The sequence below is a fragment of the Clarias gariepinus genome, chromosome 24 (assembly GCF_024256425.1).
Source record: "Clarias gariepinus isolate MV-2021 ecotype Netherlands chromosome 24, CGAR_prim_01v2, whole genome shotgun sequence".
NCBI lineage: Eukaryota > Metazoa > Chordata > Actinopteri > Siluriformes > Clariidae > Clarias > Clarias gariepinus.
The window spans coordinates 22,724,857-22,743,020 of record NC_071123.1 but is presented as its reverse complement, the minus strand read 5'-3'; the positions used below and the strand labels follow the sequence as shown (position 1 = coordinate 22,743,020).

The window sequence follows — 18,164 nt, the reverse complement described above, 5'->3', positions numbered from 1 at the left end:
CCACAGGCTGATTGCCTCCATGCCACGCCGCATTGAAGCAGTCATTTCTGCAAAAGGATTCCCAACCAAGTATTGAGTGCATAACTGAACATAATTATTTGAAGGTTGACCTTTTTTGTATTAAAAACACTTTTCTTTTATTGGTCGGATAAAATATGCTAATTTTTTGAGATAGGAATTTTGGGTTTTTATAAGCTGTATGCCAAAATCATCAATATTAAAACAATTAAAAGGCTTGACCTACTTCAGTTGTGTGTAATGAATCTGAAATATATGAAAGTCTAATGTTTATCAGTACATTACAGAAAATAATTAACTTTATCACAATATGCTAATTTTTTGAGAAGGACCTGTATATATTTGTGTGTGTGTGTGTGTGTGTGTGTGTGTGTGTGTGTGTGTGTGTGTGTGAATATCATCATGTTATGCGCTAAAATGCCCCGCTGCCATGGATTGCCCCCCCACATAATAGCTATTAAATATTATATTAGAACATAAATTCATAGATTTATTATTATCAAATATGATATTACAATTATAATGAGGCCTAGGCACGTGACAGCCATTAATACAAATTTTAGTATAATGTTTATTTTGTGGGACATTTATTGTGTGAATGTTGCGGTTCGATTATCAATATGAGTGGCACCCGCTACAGATTGTAGTCAATAACTCACACGGTCCATGTCCATTAAGAAGCTTTACTGTAAGCATACGTCAATATGTGTGTGGTTTCTACAAATGAACAATAACAACAAAGAATGAATATACAGAAAATACAAACTGTGCACTTAAGAGCAGTAACAGTAATATTTCAATAATATGGATAACACAGCAGCATATGAATCAGGTTAAATTTATCTGAATCAAGCAGATATAAATCACATCAGATTTCTATATATTAATATTTACTATAAGTGGACTATTAGATAAACAAACAGAACATAGCCTTATATTATCTTAACTGCTGCATTTAAAGTATCTCAAATCACACGCAATATGTCTGTGTGATTGTAGCATACATACTAATTTAGCAATTTAGCAAAATACATCCAATAGCAAGCATTGTAGTATAACCTTATGATAATTCAATTAAGCAATGAACATATGAAACAATATTAAGTTACTTACTTCAGAATTTACGCACACAGTATGATAAAATAGACTGAAATGGGACCAGAACGGCGCACAGCTTGCTACAGAACTATCTAGAAAGTTACTGTAACCGCTTTTGTATGTCCCTGGGCATGTCCTACTTTTAACCAATTAGATTGCAGCAATATTAGTCACAAGTTTCTAGGCGCAGTAACTTAAAGTGCCTAAAAGGGGGCACTATTGTCATAAAGTCAGGCCTTTTGTACTGCCTCCCCCTAATTTGTTGGACAAATTTGTAAATAGAGAAAGGCCTATTAAACTTTGTTATGGTCATCGGGTAAGGCAGGTAGTCTGATCAGACGAACCACAGGCCTTGTGTAACTCTTGTCTTTGATATTAACCACAGCTGTACGGAATCTTTCGGCTAATCCAGGAATTACTTTGGTTACAGTACCTACTTGCCATAGAGCTCTGGGAGATTAATGGTCTGCAATCATTACTGCTGCTCCAATCGTAAAGTTTTCAGAGTCTTTTAGCCATTTTTGCCGTTGTTGTAATCCTGGAAGGTAATGACGTACAAAGCATTTCCAGAAGTTTTCAACTAGAATCTGGCTGTGTTGCCATCTCCTGCGGCCGAGTATCTCCGATTCTGGATATATGACCTGTGGCAGTGCAGAAGTTGACCGTCCCATGAGAAGAGAATTAAGTGTTACAGGGTCAATATCTGCTATGTCTGAGGACACATATCCTAACGGTGGCATTGCACCAGCTGCAGCAGACAATCAAAAGTGGAAACCTACATCCGACAGTAATTTAAAAACTTGCGCGGAAATTTTCGCATTTCTTCATAAAGCAAAAAAAAACTCCCTTTAACCTGACGTTGTGCAGTCAGAGAATGAACCCAGTAGCGGCGGCGATTTTTTCTCTCCCTACGTCGCCGTATTACGAGTATTTTTAAAACAAGAAGATTAATATCTAACATAGCAAAATGGTCCATATTGAAAGGAGGCACCTCAAATAAAACGACAAGGGCTTTCATATCCAGTTCCTGACACTGCCTCCACAGGTTAACACACAAACTACAATTTGGGCTGCAGGCTGGCGTTAGACAGAGACAAACGAACGCCGGTGTAGAAGTCAATCAATTGCCACCACAAAATGCAACATAAACGTCTAGGACGTTCAGAGCGCGTTCGTTTATCCAAAAACTTAATGCCCGTGTGAACTAGGCCTAAAAGCTGTTGCAAAACATGGAAATGAAAGAAAAAGTATATAAAATAAAGATCCTATATTAAATGAATAATTGGCCTAGATCTAAGAATTCTACAGCAAAAGCAATAAAATATTGATTAAAGTAGAATCAATACAAGAATACAAATGTACATGAAACCTAAATAACAGCTGAGGGCATGTAGAACATTCTTTTTTCAAGACTGATTGGGCTATGAAGGCTTTGAAGCACCAAGTATTTTACATTTATATGACATACTGTACAGTATTTCACTGAAGTTGAAATAGTAGTTGAAACATGAAGTTAAATTATATTATTGAAGCTGAAGATGGTGCTGATAATGCCGTGCTGAAGAATATTTTACACACGGTGAGTTTTTTACAGTACCTATAAACATGACACTATTTAACATTGGCACGGCTTCACAGATAAAATGGGTCATGCAATGCAAAATCAAGCTATATCAATATAAACAGTATTGTCTCCTGCTGTATTTTAATTCAAGATTAATTGATTAAGTTGACATACCCACAGCTCTACCATTGGTTACTGAATAAATATTTTTTTGTCTTGTCAAATCAGATACAGAAGCAGCCTCATCCAAATCAGATACAACAGGTAAGACTGTCATACATTTAACTTTCATCTTAACCACTGGAATCAGATCTGATGTGTGATTTAAGTGTCCCTTTTTTTTTTATTGAGGACTTATAATGTATTCTAATGTTTGTGTCTACTGAACATTTCCATGGATCTCTTTATATAGAGGCCTAACTTTCTTAAAATATTTATATAAAACATGACTTTAACATAAATGCTGCTGCAGTGGAAATATTTTACAGTGTACATGAATAACATTTTTAACATAATTTTTATTTAGGTGCTGACTTTATGAAAAAACACTGATTCAGAGAGTAATGAAGACTGCTGACCTGCTAATCGGCAAGAACATGATTAGTGATGAAATGTACCGTAAAATAAATGTATCTTCATTAACATCACAACAGCAAATGAGGATTTTGTACAGCGTTATCGAGGCCGATAAAAGAGCTGCAAAAGAAGTCTATGAATTCCTTAAAGAAAAAATGCCAGGCCTAGTGGATGATTTGGAATCTGGTTTGTGCTCGGCATAGTGGACCTTCTTTCTTTTTGTTATAATTTGTATTTGGATCAGCATCGTAAATGCATTTATTCTATTATTAAGTAGTTTGATGCAGTTTCCTTATATGACATATCTTCTCTGTCGCTTATTAAAGTAGCATTACCTGAACAATGTTTTTTTACATTTGTTTTTACATAAGTGAAAAATTATAGTAGTACATGAACATGCTAAATTCATTTTTACCATACAGTATATCTACTGTAATTTTATTGCTGTTTTTAAATATTCGTGTCTGTAAATCCTGACATTGAGTCATGCTCTATGTTTAGTTTGGGCATAGTCCAGTCACGACAATGAATAAAAGCAACAACGAAAAATAAAAGCAAAAAAAAAAAAAAAAAATTTTTTTTTTTGAAACTGAAAGATTCTTCAGGATAAGTAAATGAAACAGCATGCAGTAAACAATAACACAGATATTGTACAGGCATCAGGAAAACATGTAAACTTTACAGAAAATGGGCCCCATCAACTCTATAACTCTACTTATATTTTGTAAGTAGAGTACAGTCCGGTCCATAAATTTTGGAACAATAGTAAGCATATGGCTGTTGCTGGGAGTCTGAAACATTAGACCCTGCCACTGATTATGATGACTATCAGATTTAATTATTTCATGTTTGTCTGACTACTGACCATGAAAAAAAAGAAATAATGCATGAAATAAATATTGAAATAAATAATTTAATAAAACAGTTCAGTCTTAGAGCGGTATGCTTGCCCTAACATCCGGAGATTTCTAGTTAGATTTCCATTTTATGCTGTAGCCTCTCGCAGCCAGGGGGCCTGAAGAAAGCTGATTGGCCAAGATCCCTCAGAGGGATGGATAGGATGTGAGGTATTTTGCGCTCTTACTTTAATCACGGCTCTACAGCCATTCAAGGGTGTCTGTGACCTCATGCAAGCGAAAGGACTGAAAGCGCTGTCCTTCAAGTGTTTTGCCGCCCCCAATGGCGAGCAGTTAAAAAAAAAAAAATAGCAGGCATCACATGGTTCGAAGGAAACATGTGAAAGTCAGCCGTCCCTCACAGGTAGTAGTAGATATAACTAAATTAGAGGTGAAAAATCTGAGAAAAATAAATAAATAAAAGACATTAACAAATTCAAATTCAAATTTTATTTGTCACATACACAAACATACACAGTACGAAATGTAGTGAAATGCATTATACGACTGCCATTGACCCTAAAAGAGAGTTACATTTTACAAATAAGAAATAAATATGAATAAAAGAAATACGATAGAAATTAAATTAAAAAATTAAATTAAACTAGGAAAAATAGAACTAAAAATAAAAATAGAAATGTGCTAGGAAAAAAATAGAACTAGAAATAAAAATAGAAATATGATGTACAAAATAGAAATATACTGTGCAAATTGAAATATACTGTACGGTGTGTGCAAATATGCATAGAGCAAAGTGTCTTAGTGCAGAGGTTATTAAAGTGTCTTTGTGCACTGGTCCAGGATGTAAACGTAAAACTGTAAAATGTAGTGTAGTTGTGAAGGTAGGTGTGCAAGGTTATTAAAGTGTCTTTGTGCAATGGTCCAGGATGTAACGTACGACATGTAGTGTATATATGAAGGAAGGTGAGCGTGTAATTGTCCATAGTGTTCATGGATGTAAGAGAATTGATAGATTTGACCAATTATGAAAATATTGTGTAGTTCTGCATAGTGGTGTGGTTGTGGTTGAGAGACCTTATCGCCTGCGGGAAGAAGCTCCTCCTCAGTCTCTCTGTGTTGGCCTTCAAGGAGCGGAATCGCTTCCCAGACCGCAACAGAGTAAACAGTCCGTTATTGGGGTGGCTGAGGTCCTTCACGATCTTCCTGGCCTTGGTCAAGCACCGCTTGCTGTAAATCGATTGCAGGTCAGGGAGCTCGATGCGGATGATGCGCTTAGCTGATCGCACCACCCTCTGTAGAGCTCGTCTGTCCTGCATGGTGCTGTTCCCGAACCAGGTCGTGATATTTCCCGTCAGGATGCTCTCGATGGTGCAGGAGTAGAAGTTCCTGAGCACCTTGGAGGGCAGTCTAAAGTCTCTCAAGCGTCTGAGGTGGTAGAGACGCTGTCGGGCCTTTCTTACCACGGTGTTGATGTGACAGGACCATGCCAGGTCCTGCGTGATGTGAACACCGAGGTATCTGAAGCTGTCCACTCTCTCCACTGGGCTCCTGTTGATGACGGGGGTCTGGTAGTTCCTCACCTGCTTTGTACTAAAGTCCACTATCAGCTCCTTTGTCTTACTGACGTTCAGGAGGAGATTGTTTCTCTGGCACCAGTTCTCCAGATTTCCAACCTCCTCCAGGTAGGCCGTCTCATCGTTGTTCGTGATCAGGCCCACCACAACAGTGTCGTCAGCAAACTTGATGATGGTGGTGGAGCTGGTAGTGGCCACGCAGTCGTGGGTGTACAGAGAGTACAGCAGGGGGCTCAGAACACAACCCTGGGGGGCTCCAGTGCTGAGAGTGAGGGAGGCTGAGACATGTCCGCCCATCCTTACTGCCTGTGGTCTGTTAGGAAGTTGGAGATCCACTGACACATAGATGAGCTGAGTCCCAGGTGCTCCAGCTTGGTGGTAAGTGTGGAGGGAATTATGGTATTAAATGCAGAACTGTAGTCGATGAAGAGCATTTTCACATAATTCCCCCTCCGAGTGTCCAGGTGAGTGAGAGATGTATGGAGGAGATGAGAGATTGCATCGTCCGTGGAACGGTTTGGACGATAAGCAAACTGTAGTGGGTCGAGTGTGTCTGGTAGTGAAGAGATGATGAAGTCTCTGACCAGGCGTTCAAAGCACTTCATCACTACTGAAGTGAGGGCTACAGGGCGATAATCATTGAGGGAAGCAGGATGAGGTTTCTTTGGGACAGGAACAATAATGGACTCTTTGAAGCATGTGGGGATCACCGACTGAGATAAAGAGATGTTAAATATCTCAGTGAACACAGGTGCTAGCTGGTCTGCGCAGGCTTTGAGAATACGGCCTGAGATGCCGTCTGGTCCTGCTGCTTTCCTGGTGTTCACTCTCTTGAAGGCTCTCCTCACGTCATGCTCTGAGATGATGAATGCGCTTCCGGTGCTGGCAGTGACTTCCTGTCTGCAGCCGTTAGCGCCGCTAGCATTAGCATCGCTAGCGTCCTTAGCTGCAGCCTCGAAGCGAGCATAGAAAGTGTTCAGCTCGTCTGCCAGAGACACGTCTGCGTTTATCATACCGGATGTTGGTGCTTTATAATCCGTTATTGTCCTTAGTCCCTGCCACAGGCTCCTAGAGTCACTCTGTTGAAGCTGTGACTCTAGTTTCCTCCCGTAGCGCTGCTTCGCCTCTTTCACCGCCTTCCGGACGCTGTATGACGCAGCCTTGTACGGTTCCATGTCCCCCGACGCGAGTCCCGTGTTGTAGGCAGCGGTGCGAGATCTCAGAGCGTCGCGGATGGTTTTATCCACCCACGGCTTCTGGTTGGAAAACGTTTTAATAGTCTTTTTTTCTACGGTATCGTCCGCTAATTTCCCGATGAATCCCACAACCGCTTCCGTAAACACGCTGACGTCACCATCGGAGCTGTTTCTGAACATGTCCCAGTCTGCGTCATCGAGTGCGTCCTGTAACGCGGCCACCGATTGGTCCGTTCAGTGCGCGACCTCCCTCTGAACCGGAACTTCCTGTTTCAGCCTTTGTTTGTATTTTGGCATGAGGAAGATGGCGGCATGGTCGGATTTACCAAACGGTGGACAAGATTGTGCCTTGTAGCCGTCCTTGACTGTGGTGTAGCAATGATCCAGTGTCCTTTCGCCCCTGGTGGGGCAGGTGATGTGCTGATAAAAGTTTGGCGCTGCACGTTTGAGGTTGGCACTATTAAAGTCCCCCGCCACAATAAGCGCAGCGTCCCGGTGTTGTGTCTGGTGCTGTGTGAGTGCCTCATGCAGCTCGCATAAGGCAGTGTCCGTGTCCGCTTGTGGTGGAATATAAACGGCGCTGATTATGACCGATGTAAACTCCCGAGGAAGGTAAAAAGGACGACACATGATGGACAGTAGTTCCAGGTTTGGTGTGCAGGAGCGTGTGAGAGGAACAACGCTCGCGCTGTTGCACCAGCTGCTGTTCACCATTAAACACACGCTGCCTCCCCTTGACTTCCCCGAGTCCCGCGTCCTGTCCATGCGGTGAACCGAGAAGAACTCGGCCGGCTGGATGGCGTGGTCCGGCACCGCTGGGTTCAGCCATGTCTCGGTGAAGCAGAGGAGATTGCAGTCCCGAATGTCTCTCTGGAACTTTACCCTGGCCCTGAGGTCATCGAGCTTGTTTTCCAGTGACTGGACGTTGGCGAGCAGGATGCTAGGCAGAGGTGTGCGGTGTGCACGTGCTCTCAGCCTGTTCCTGACGCCGGCTCGTTTCCCTCGGGGCCGCCGCTTCGCGTCGCGTCCTTTGTTGTCCCTCAGGATCTCACTCGGCCAGCTCGGATCCGGAGTTAAAAACGTCGAATTGTGAGTACATTGTATACCAATAGAAACAAGAGTGTCTCTATCATAACTAATGTACCCCATGGTGGTAATTTTGCCGGTTTTAAAACGCTGTAAACTAACTTAAAGAACAAAAACAAAGAAAAGGTGGTCGGAGCAGTCGTGACGGCAGCCGACCTCACCGGCGCCATCTTGGAATATTAACACTAACAGCTTTAAAGCTCATTTTATTGTCATTCTACTACATTGAATGTGAAACAAATACAGAGAGGTCCATAAATTTAGAAAACAAACAGGTGGAGATTTACAATATTATGTATACAAGTAAAATTACTAACCAAAAAACTACAAATAAACCTAAAAAGTAGTTAATTTAAAATTTCCTTAGTGTTAAAAAAGTAGCATTTACAGAGAGGGTTGGGGGTCTTTCCTGTGTAGTGCAAAAATGACAAGCAATGTACATAATTGGGTGTTTTTGATTAAAGAAACACCTTTGTGCATTGAACAATAACAAAATAAAGCATGTTGACACATGACATTTAAATCAGACCGTCTTTCCTTTGCGTCTACACCAGAGCTGCATTGGTAAAAATAAGTACTTAAATGAATGAATACATAAATAGCAGTACACTATAACTTTTGTGATAAAGGTAAGGCAGCAGACCACGACATAGCAGTTTAAATAACAAACAAATACATATTATATACAATATATACACATAACAGTAAATATGCCCACCGTTGCATTTATGATGTTATTTCAGCATAATGATACAAAAGTAATTATGACACTCAGAACTGCAGGCCTCTTATTGACTTGCTTAGTCATGGAGTAATGAGAGAACAGGTCACACCTGGCCATACAGCTGCTTGTTCCAATATTTATGAGCCACACAAATGGGGGTGTATTGGGGGTACATTCGTTCCAAAATTTATGGACCTGACTGTACATTATTAATTACAGTTTCTGATGCAACACTACATTATCAGTGTTATTGTTTACTGTATGCTGTTTCATATATTCACTTGTAGTAAGGTTAAAAAACTAACAGCAAAATTGTCCTGTTTTTGTTAGTTTGCAACATGATTTTGTAAAAATACTGTATCTGCAAGCACTCAGGTTTTATATTACCTCCAAATTTTCTGGACACAGAACTGGACAATGGATCTGACTAAACACTCAGAGCTGATCAGGTGTCATTTAGTGGCAAGGTGAAAAAAATAAAATAAAATCACATCACCAGGAAATCTTGAGGAAGCCCTTGTCTTTGACATAATGGAGGACATGAAATAGCTAAATAACTGTCAATAGTTGTATAAATGGGAATATTTATAAAAAATACTTTAGTATTTTCTCCATAGACGGCTCATTGGCTCATGTGACATTGTACTGTGTGTCTGGAGACCCACAAAACGATAATTTAAATATTACATCTATAGCTAAGTTTCAAAAGTCTGAAAACGTATTCCTGTGAGATCAGCGATAAGCTGTGGTTCCTGAAAGAGAAAAACGAAAGTCAAATTCTTTTTAACAAATGGCTGAAATCGTATTGATTGATCTTGTATTTCACAAATTCACATTTGTACTATTCTGCTACAGATTCTGTGCTTTTTATCCTTTAGTCTGTGAAGAAAAACTGCAACTGAGAAACACTACAGGAGTCTCTAAAACCAACTCTTATTGAAATGTCAAAGGCTGTCATTACTCTCTGCCAGGAGAGTTTCTAGCTGTTCAGGAGCTGGGTCAAGATCATCTGGAGCTTTTTTAAGTTTGACATCAGTACATTGGGGAGGTTATATCTACCTTTATAATAAATATATACAGTAGTGACCAAAAGTGAAAATCAGTGTTTTCATGACATTCTTAAATGTTTAATGACTTTTTGCTTAGGTCCTGTACAACTATCAGTATTTAATATGAAGAACTTTTTCTTCAAAAACCTGCTGGATCTAAAGTCAAAAAGACTTCTGCAGTCCTCTGGTGTCACCCAGTCAGTCCATCACTTACTAAAAATCATCTACACAAATTTACCACAAAAGTTCACAACTCAGATTAACTTTAGCTATTTTTGTGCTGATGTGGAAAATCAGGCTTCAGAAAGTAAAAGTTCTGCCACATATTTGTTCCATCAATTAACTAAAGCAGCTGATTGTAATTGGCACAATTAACTCTTTAACCAGATCGACTTGAAGTAATTAGTGACATCACCTGTTTTGTGCTCAGGGAGAACCATGTATGCTGTCTTAATACTTTCGGCCACCACTGTCTCTGTTATGTGTGAGAAAGAGTGAGAGAGACAGAAAGATTACTGTTTTGTTCGTGCAGCACTTAATTCCTCCCCGTCCTCACTTAGGCGGTGTGTGTCTGTAAAATTAGATTCAAGATTCAAATAACTTTATTAATTCCAGAGGGAAATTGCTTATGCTCGTTACAGGTGCTCACAGTTGTTAACTAAGAAAAGGTCATTAAGAATAAAGGTAATAAATAATAATAATAATAATAACCTTAAAAAAAAATACAAAAACTACACTCTGTAACTCTATGACTCTGATGATTTGCTATCAAACACGTCCACCTCATGGTGAGTATATTCATGACTAAGCTTTAAAATATCCAGGAAGTGATCAGACCCAACACCATCACTGTCACTCACTTTATTTTACCTAATCTGGTATTTTTAACTCTAGTTCCTGAATATATGCATTAACAACACATGTAACATAACCTACAAAAAAGACAAGACAAATCACATCTCTGTTAAAGTGTTATAACACGAGTTCACTACCTTATGTTCTATAAGTGACGTGTAGCAACTCTAGCACTGGATTTATCACATCAACAAAACATCAGACTGAGTCTCATGCTAGCTAGATTAACTTAAACTACATTTGTCAGTTAATTTTTAAAATGAGTATAATATCTGTCAATATACAGTTCACATATCACACTGCAGGTGCACTGACCGAGTCGCTGCCCTCCGCCGTCACGCTGAAGCACTTTCTCCTGCAGGTCTGTTCAGTCTTCTGGATAGATGTCATTTGGGCCGGTGTTATGCGCTAAAATGCCCCCCTGCCATGGATTGCCCCCCCATACATAATCGCTATCAAATATTATAGGTTCATAGGTTTATTATTATTATCAAATATGATATTAATATTATAATAAACCCTAGTTACGTGACAGCCGTCAAGACCATGAATACAAATTCTTGTATAATGTTTATTTTGTGGCACATTTATTTTTAAGCGCTTGGTCATGAATATACAAATAAGCATTTATATACAATAAAAATAAATATTGTTTATGATGAAAAATTAGAGTAAACTATTTTTATTATAAAATAAACAATCCAAAAGTATACATGTTGTACAGTATATGAAAAAAAATCTATTTTTTCATATACAACATATTTATTTTCATATTGCTTATTTTATTTTATTGTCTCATGTAATTTGTAAACCATTAACCTATGAATTTATATTCTAATACAATATTTGATAGCGATTATGTAGGGGGGGCAATCCATGGCAGGGAGGCATTTTAGCGCCTAACACCTGTTTTAAAAACGTCCACTTTCCTGGGTCACGTGACTGATGTTTGTTACCCTGATTGGCTAAAAGCCGGATGGATTCTATTCACACTTGACAGCATTTCCTCGGTGTCACGGATGTTCAGTACTGAGTTTTAGTGCCTGAATTTCCAAGCTTGAAATTTGACTTGCACTTCAGTTTCTGGATGTGAATTAAGCTTTATGAAATAATGCATATTGAATATAGTTGTTAGGCATGTGTTTTTTCTAATAAAACTAGCAGGCATCACATGGTTCGAAGGAAACATGTGAGAGTCAACCGTCCCTGACTGGTAGTAGTAGATATAACTAAATGAGGGGTGAAAAATAAATAAATAAAAGACATTAACACGAACAGCTTTAAAGCTCATTTTATTGTCATTCTACTACATTGAATGCGAAACAAATACAGAGAGGTCCATAAATTTAGAAAACAAACAGGTGGAGATTTACAATATTATGTATACAAGTAAAATTACTAACCAAAAAACTACAAGTTAACCTAAAAAGTAGTTAATTAAAAATTTTCTTAGTGTTAAAAAAGTAGCATTTACAGAGAGGGTTGGGGGTCTTTCTTGTGTAGTGCAAAAATGACAAGCAATGTACATCATTGGGTGTTTTTAATTAAAGAAACACCTGAAATTCAGTTCACATAAATTCAAAAATATTGCTTTTCAATGGCACATATTTCAGTTTAATAAATTCAATAGTATTTATAAAACTAACGATTCAGCAGTGATTTAATATTAAAAATGTGTTTTACAAAGGCTGATATAATTAAAATTATCCTGATGCCAATTTGCTTCCATACCCCCCTGTGACCCTGTACCCAGGATATCCCATATAGAGGATGAATGAATTAATGTTACACTAATGTTTTTCTGACTTACAAATACAACCAAAGTCCAATAGTTATATAACATGCTGGACTGACATTGGTAAAATTATAATAAAGTATAATTAATACAGTGGAACCTCGGATTACGAGCTTAATTCGTTCCGGAAGTGGGCTCGTATTCCAAAAACACTCGTAAACCAAATTTAATTTTTCCATAGGAAATAATGGAAACTTAAATTATTCGTTCTACAGCCCAAAAAAATAAATACATGAATATAATTAATACAAAATATAAAGTAAAAATAAAACAAATTAACCTGTACTTTACCTTAAAAAAATTTAAAATTAAACCCCGACAGACAAGGGTTTTCGTTTGTGCATGCAGAGTGTATGTGTGTAAAATGTGCGCACGCACGCACACACACACACACACACACATTAACGGATAGACCGTTTTTAAAACCATTTAAAAATTAGCAAGGAACATTCCTAGTCACACTCACGTGAGCGCATACTAACAGGATCACTGCTGTAAATAAAACAACAACAACAAAAAACAAATTAAACAGCTCCTCACCTTTGAAAACAATCGCGACAGAGAGGAGTTTGTGTGTTTATTTGGCAACCTGAGAGGAGGGGGGGTTGAAGGGGGGCTCGCTCGCGTTTACGGCCCCCTTCTCTCAGGTTGCCAAATAAACACACAAACTCTCTGCCTTACACAGACACAAACACGCGCATGCAAAAACACTGCAAGCACTAAGACCCAGCAGGGGAGACGATAGGTCTCGGCTTTACAGCTCCCCTTCTCTCAGGTTGCCAAATAAACACACAAACTCTTCTCTGTCGCGACTGTTTTCAAAGGTGAGGAGCTGTTTAATTTTTGTTGTTGTTGTTGTTTTACTTTACAGTAGTAATCCCGTTAGTATGCTAGCGATGTTCCTTGCTAATTTTTAAACGGTTTTAAAAACGGTCTCTCCGTTAATGTGTGTGTGTGTGCGCGCGCGTGCACACGCACATCTCACACACACATACACACACACAGCGCGTGTGTGTATTCACCCAGCAGGAGAGACGATTACTTACAATTCTGCTGCAAGAGAGAAAAACCGTTGGCTCACTTTTGATTACGTAACGCTCGTTGTTAAAACAAGAAGCGCATGCGTGAAACATGATACTCGGTGCTCGTTAACTAAGACAATGCTCGTTTTTCAAGTAAAAATTTATTAAAAATTGTTGCTCGTCTTGCAAAACACTCGTAAACCACGTTACTCGTAATCCGAGGTTCCACTGTACTTAAGTAGCAGATTTTAATAATCTGAACAGCTTTAAACATCAGAGTAGAGTAAAAGTCACTGTAACTGTAGAAAAGATGAGCAGTGTGTCATTAATTATGTTTATAATGTTTTACTTGAAGTTATTCAGTTTCTGTGTGTGGCAGCAAGAGCGAGGTCGAGCATCACCTTTAGACAGAGAGGTGGGTGAAACCACCAGGTCACACTTAAATCGCTCTTTATTTATTTATTTATTTATTGGTGTGTGTGTGTGAGGCGGCACAGTGCTGTAGTGGTTAGCACTGTCGCCTTGCACCACGAGGGTCCAGGTTCAGCCAGGCTTGATTGCCGTCTCTGGGTGCATGGAGTTTGCTGCTACTCCCAGTGCTTGGTGGGTTTCCTCCCACAGTCCAAAGATATGCAGGTTAGGCTAATTGGCGTTCCCTAAAAATTGCCTGTAGTGTCCAGGATGTACCCTGCCTATAGTGTCCTAAGCCTCCTGGGATAGGCTCCAGGCCCCCTGCGACACTGAATACAGAATAAAGCAGTATAGAAGATGAGTGTGTGTGTGTGTGTGTGTGTGTGTGTGTGTGTGTTTTGGCAATCAGAGTGCGAGACAGAACATCCTGTGGCTGTGTTGATTCATAACAAGTACCAGAGTAAAGAGTACTAAACTCACCAAGTCTGGTCCAGTCATTCATTCTGGGTGGGACACTGCTTCAAGTGGGAGAGCGATATACCAACCTAAAATATTCTGTCTAATTGTGAGAGCATGCACTGAAAAAAATGATTTTTTGGTGTGGTAAAATTTATTAAATTAATCATCATAATTTTTACATTGTAAAAATACATTTCAAGGAGAACTAGAATTTTCTAAGTAAAATTTTAAATACCTACACATTTAATTCGTGTAATAAATTAACTAAGTGGAAAAAGTTAAATATTATTATGTATTTACTTGTAACATTTACATGTTTTATAGTCACTGCACATAAACCTAATAATATTAAGTAAATTTTACTTTTTAAGTTTAGTTTAAATTTCAAATTAAACGGCGCATGCGTGTTTGGAGACGCTGTACCCGCGCTGTGAATCAATCGGTTGGGGATCATCACGGAGGTACTACACGGCGTGGCTGGAGCTGGAGTTTGGCGTGTTCGAGGTAAGTTTACCTTTCTGTTTTGGATGTGATTCTCACTTTCATGACCCCCAATTAATGTTCATCTTAATCTCAGGACGTACAATTAGCAATATTTCGGTTTTTAATAGTGTGGAGATTCACAAAACGCCGTTTTTCGTGTAAAAACCCGAACCTACGGAGCCCCCCAGGGGTCCTGTGGTAAAAATTAAAAGATAAATAAATAAAATAATAACGAACCGAGCGCGTGGTTTAATAGAACGAGATGCGTGTTTCTTACCCCCACCCCTCGTGAAAACGGTGTGTTCAGAGAAAGGCTCGCCAGTGAGATGACCTTTCTGAACAAACTGAGTCAGGTGTGTTAAAGCATTAAATGGTAAAAGAGCACTAGCAATAAACGTTTTTTTTTTAATCCGAATTTTACTGTAATGAACCTGTACATATGTTCATACAGTATTGACAGAAGCTCTAATTTGTCCAAATCGCATTGCAGACAAGAAAAAGAAGTAGAGTCATCCTGTGACCTTGAATGCTTCATCTTTCCACACATGATTTTTGCTTCTCACTTTTTCCTTAATCACTCACTATTCTATTTTGTATTTTTCTAACAATGTCAGAAACTTTGTTAGTAGCACTGCTTGACATGCTTGATGCCTTTCTCTTTTGTAATTTTCTTTGGATAAAGGCAAACTTACAAAAGATGAAGAAATGGCTAAATGTAGTTGTACTAATAAAAGATTATGTAATGATACAATGTAAATATTTTCACAGAAACAAAGCGTAGAGCTGAGACGTGAAGCTGAAGAGGATCTCTGATGATTGCCTGGTAAAGCATTGTTTTTTTTATTAATTATACAATTTAAAATGTTAAATTCACTACAAGATAAAGTTAGATGAAGGGGTGGACATTTCCTGCTTAGTGATGACCATCTACAGTTTATCTAGCTCAAACAGTAGAGCATGGTGCTACTAAGGTCATGGGTTTGATTCCCAGGAAAAGCAAGTAATTGTAAATTACATGTTATAAATAAAAACTTGTACCTTGAATATAGTGTTCGTTGCATTGGACAGGAGCATATACCAAATGCAAATGAATACATAAATCTGAGTAATGATTGAAAGAATTTTCATGTTTGGACTAACCCTTTAAATACAAACTCAGCATTCATCATAGGATTTCCTGACACTGTAAAGGTGCAGAGTAATCTATGGAGTGTAGCCATCTCATGACATGTTTTAGAATGTTTTACTGATGCAAGATTATTGCTAAGTTTAACAATCTGAAGTATATGAAGTGATGGTCATTTTTTATAATCAATTATTTTTATTATTATTTCTCTGTGATAATAAAGTCATCACAGGTGAGTGAAGCAATTCAGATTTTTTTGTTTCTCAAAATATTTTTTTTTATTTTATTTACTTGTAAATTTTATGCAGGAGGACAGACGAAGTGATGCCAGTTTGCACATTCTTAAAATCCTTGTTGTCCGTGCTGTTGAAGGGGAGGAACCAGTTGGTGTATCCATAATCCTTGAAGGAAAGGACATTTTGCAAGAATGTGGCAATACTGCAAATGCATGTGCACTGCTTATGGGAATAATTTATGCCATAAACCTTGCAGACCCCCGAGCACTGCGTTACACATTTGAGCTATTTCAGAAAGTTCTTTTAGAACTTGGTGGGATTAAGCTATCACCAAAAGTGCAAGCTTTAAAGATAAAGTTATCATCTTAAAACATTTGATATGGCTTGACTACTTGTCAGAACATGTTCAGTGTTTACATGTTCAGCTTAAAATGTTTTAATGCGTTAAGTTTCAATAGCATACTTTTAAGTGCACTAGTCCAGAGTGCTGATTTGAATGTTACAACTTCACTGCTACAGAGGGCTATTAAGTTTTAAAGTTTATTCTACAGTTTGTTTAATGTATTTTCTGCTGTATTTTATTTCTAAATAAATGCTGTATATTATTAATTAATTAATTTAATATTATTATTTTACACAATTTTGTTTAAAACAAGTATTTCAGGCCCTGGTGCTGTGCAGATGTTCCTATGGATGCAAAATTTATCTGAATGCACATTTGTTAAAAAGACAACCTGTATCTAGACTGTGAATGTCAAAAATATTTGGTAATGTTGGTGAATAAACTGTTTAATTATATTTTAGTTGTGTGATTTATAAAAGATATAGATGAAATAATTACTTAAGTTTCTTTGCAAAACATAAATTAGCAATGTGTACATGATTATAGGGAGTAATATAAATTAATAAAATCAAGTAAGAGAAAATCTCATAAAACAAAATGATAGTAAGATTTACTTAATAATTTCATAAAATCAAGGTTCCTGCTGATACAACAATAAATTAACTTTACTAGATTATTTTAAATAAATCTAACTTGTGCATTAAATATAATTATGTAACTTTTACTTAATTTTTTTTGATTGTTAATTTAATTGTTAATTTAATTAAGTAGATTTTACCTGACCATTACGGGTGAGTTTTACTTAATATTGGAGCAATAAAATTTACTTAAAATCTATGTGTGCAAATTGTTACGAGGATTTTATTAAGTAAATCTTACAAGTTATTTTTTTCAGTGTGTGCCACCACATGGCACAGTAGAATATTCCTCCTCCTCTTTTCCTGAGGACCAGATTCACATCTCCACCCTCCACATTGTGAGATATTATGAGTTGATTATGCAGTAAGTAGCTGAGAGAAGTGTGCAACTCATTTTTTTTTTTTTATTAAATACACCCTCAATTTTATACAAAACTTTTTAACATTTCTCCTAATTTCTGTGTGTGTTACATGTACTAAAGTTTAATATGTGTTTTGTACATAATAATTTCATGTTTCCAAGATAAACATTAATAAATCATGCTGTATGGAATTCAACAACTTAACATGTATTAGATTCAATCATGTTGAGATAAACCAAAGAGATCTTGTCACTATAAAAACCTGTTAATAAGCAAACATCGCGAGAAGAAAACACAGTTTATTGAGAAGACAAACGTTTGGCAGGCGTGTGGAAAGGGTAAGCAGGAATTAATTCCCATCTTTCTAAATAGAAATGAAATACTGAACATAAATGTCACCTGCTGTTTAACGATGTTTAGTCACATTATTTTGGTTTATCTATTTCTTCTATTTCACACTTAAAATACAGACGGTTTTACGCGCATGCTTAATCTGCGGTTTGGTTTTGGTTTCGGTCTGTTCTCATGAGTTGTGAAGCGAGAGGAACAAAATAAAAATATTGTTCATTTGCTAATTAAAGTATTATGAATTTTAATTAAATCTATCTCTGTATTTTTTCACAGGAGTTTGTGAGTGAAAGTGTCCTGTCTGCATCTGACTTCAGGAGTTTCCTGACCAACCGTCTCTAACG

At 37.7% G+C, this 18,164-nt stretch overlaps 1 protein-coding gene and 1 long non-coding RNA gene across 2 annotated transcripts in view; both read left to right on the top strand.

Moving 5' to 3' along the window:
• The window catches only part of LOC128512074 (uncharacterized), a 34,274-nt gene extending 29,815 nt beyond the window's left edge, over positions 1 to 4,459 (top strand). Inside the window, exons 9-10 of the mRNA XM_053485203.1 lie at positions 2,909 to 2,944; positions 3,207 to 4,459. Of these exons, the coding sequence (XP_053341178.1) occupies positions 2,909 to 2,944; positions 3,207 to 3,232 (62 nt within the window). The 3' untranslated portion in view covers positions 3,233 to 4,459. The remainder of the gene's footprint in view (positions 1 to 2,908; positions 2,945 to 3,206) is intronic.
• A 10,279-nt stretch (positions 4,460 to 14,738) lies between these two features.
• Positions 14,739 to 16,289, top strand: LOC128512123 (uncharacterized). The gene is made up of 3 exons (XR_008356250.1): positions 14,739 to 14,788; positions 15,536 to 15,590; positions 16,202 to 16,289. It is a non-coding gene; the product is annotated as an uncharacterized LOC128512123 (long non-coding RNA).
• Positions 16,290 to 18,164: the final 1,875 nt, after the last annotated feature.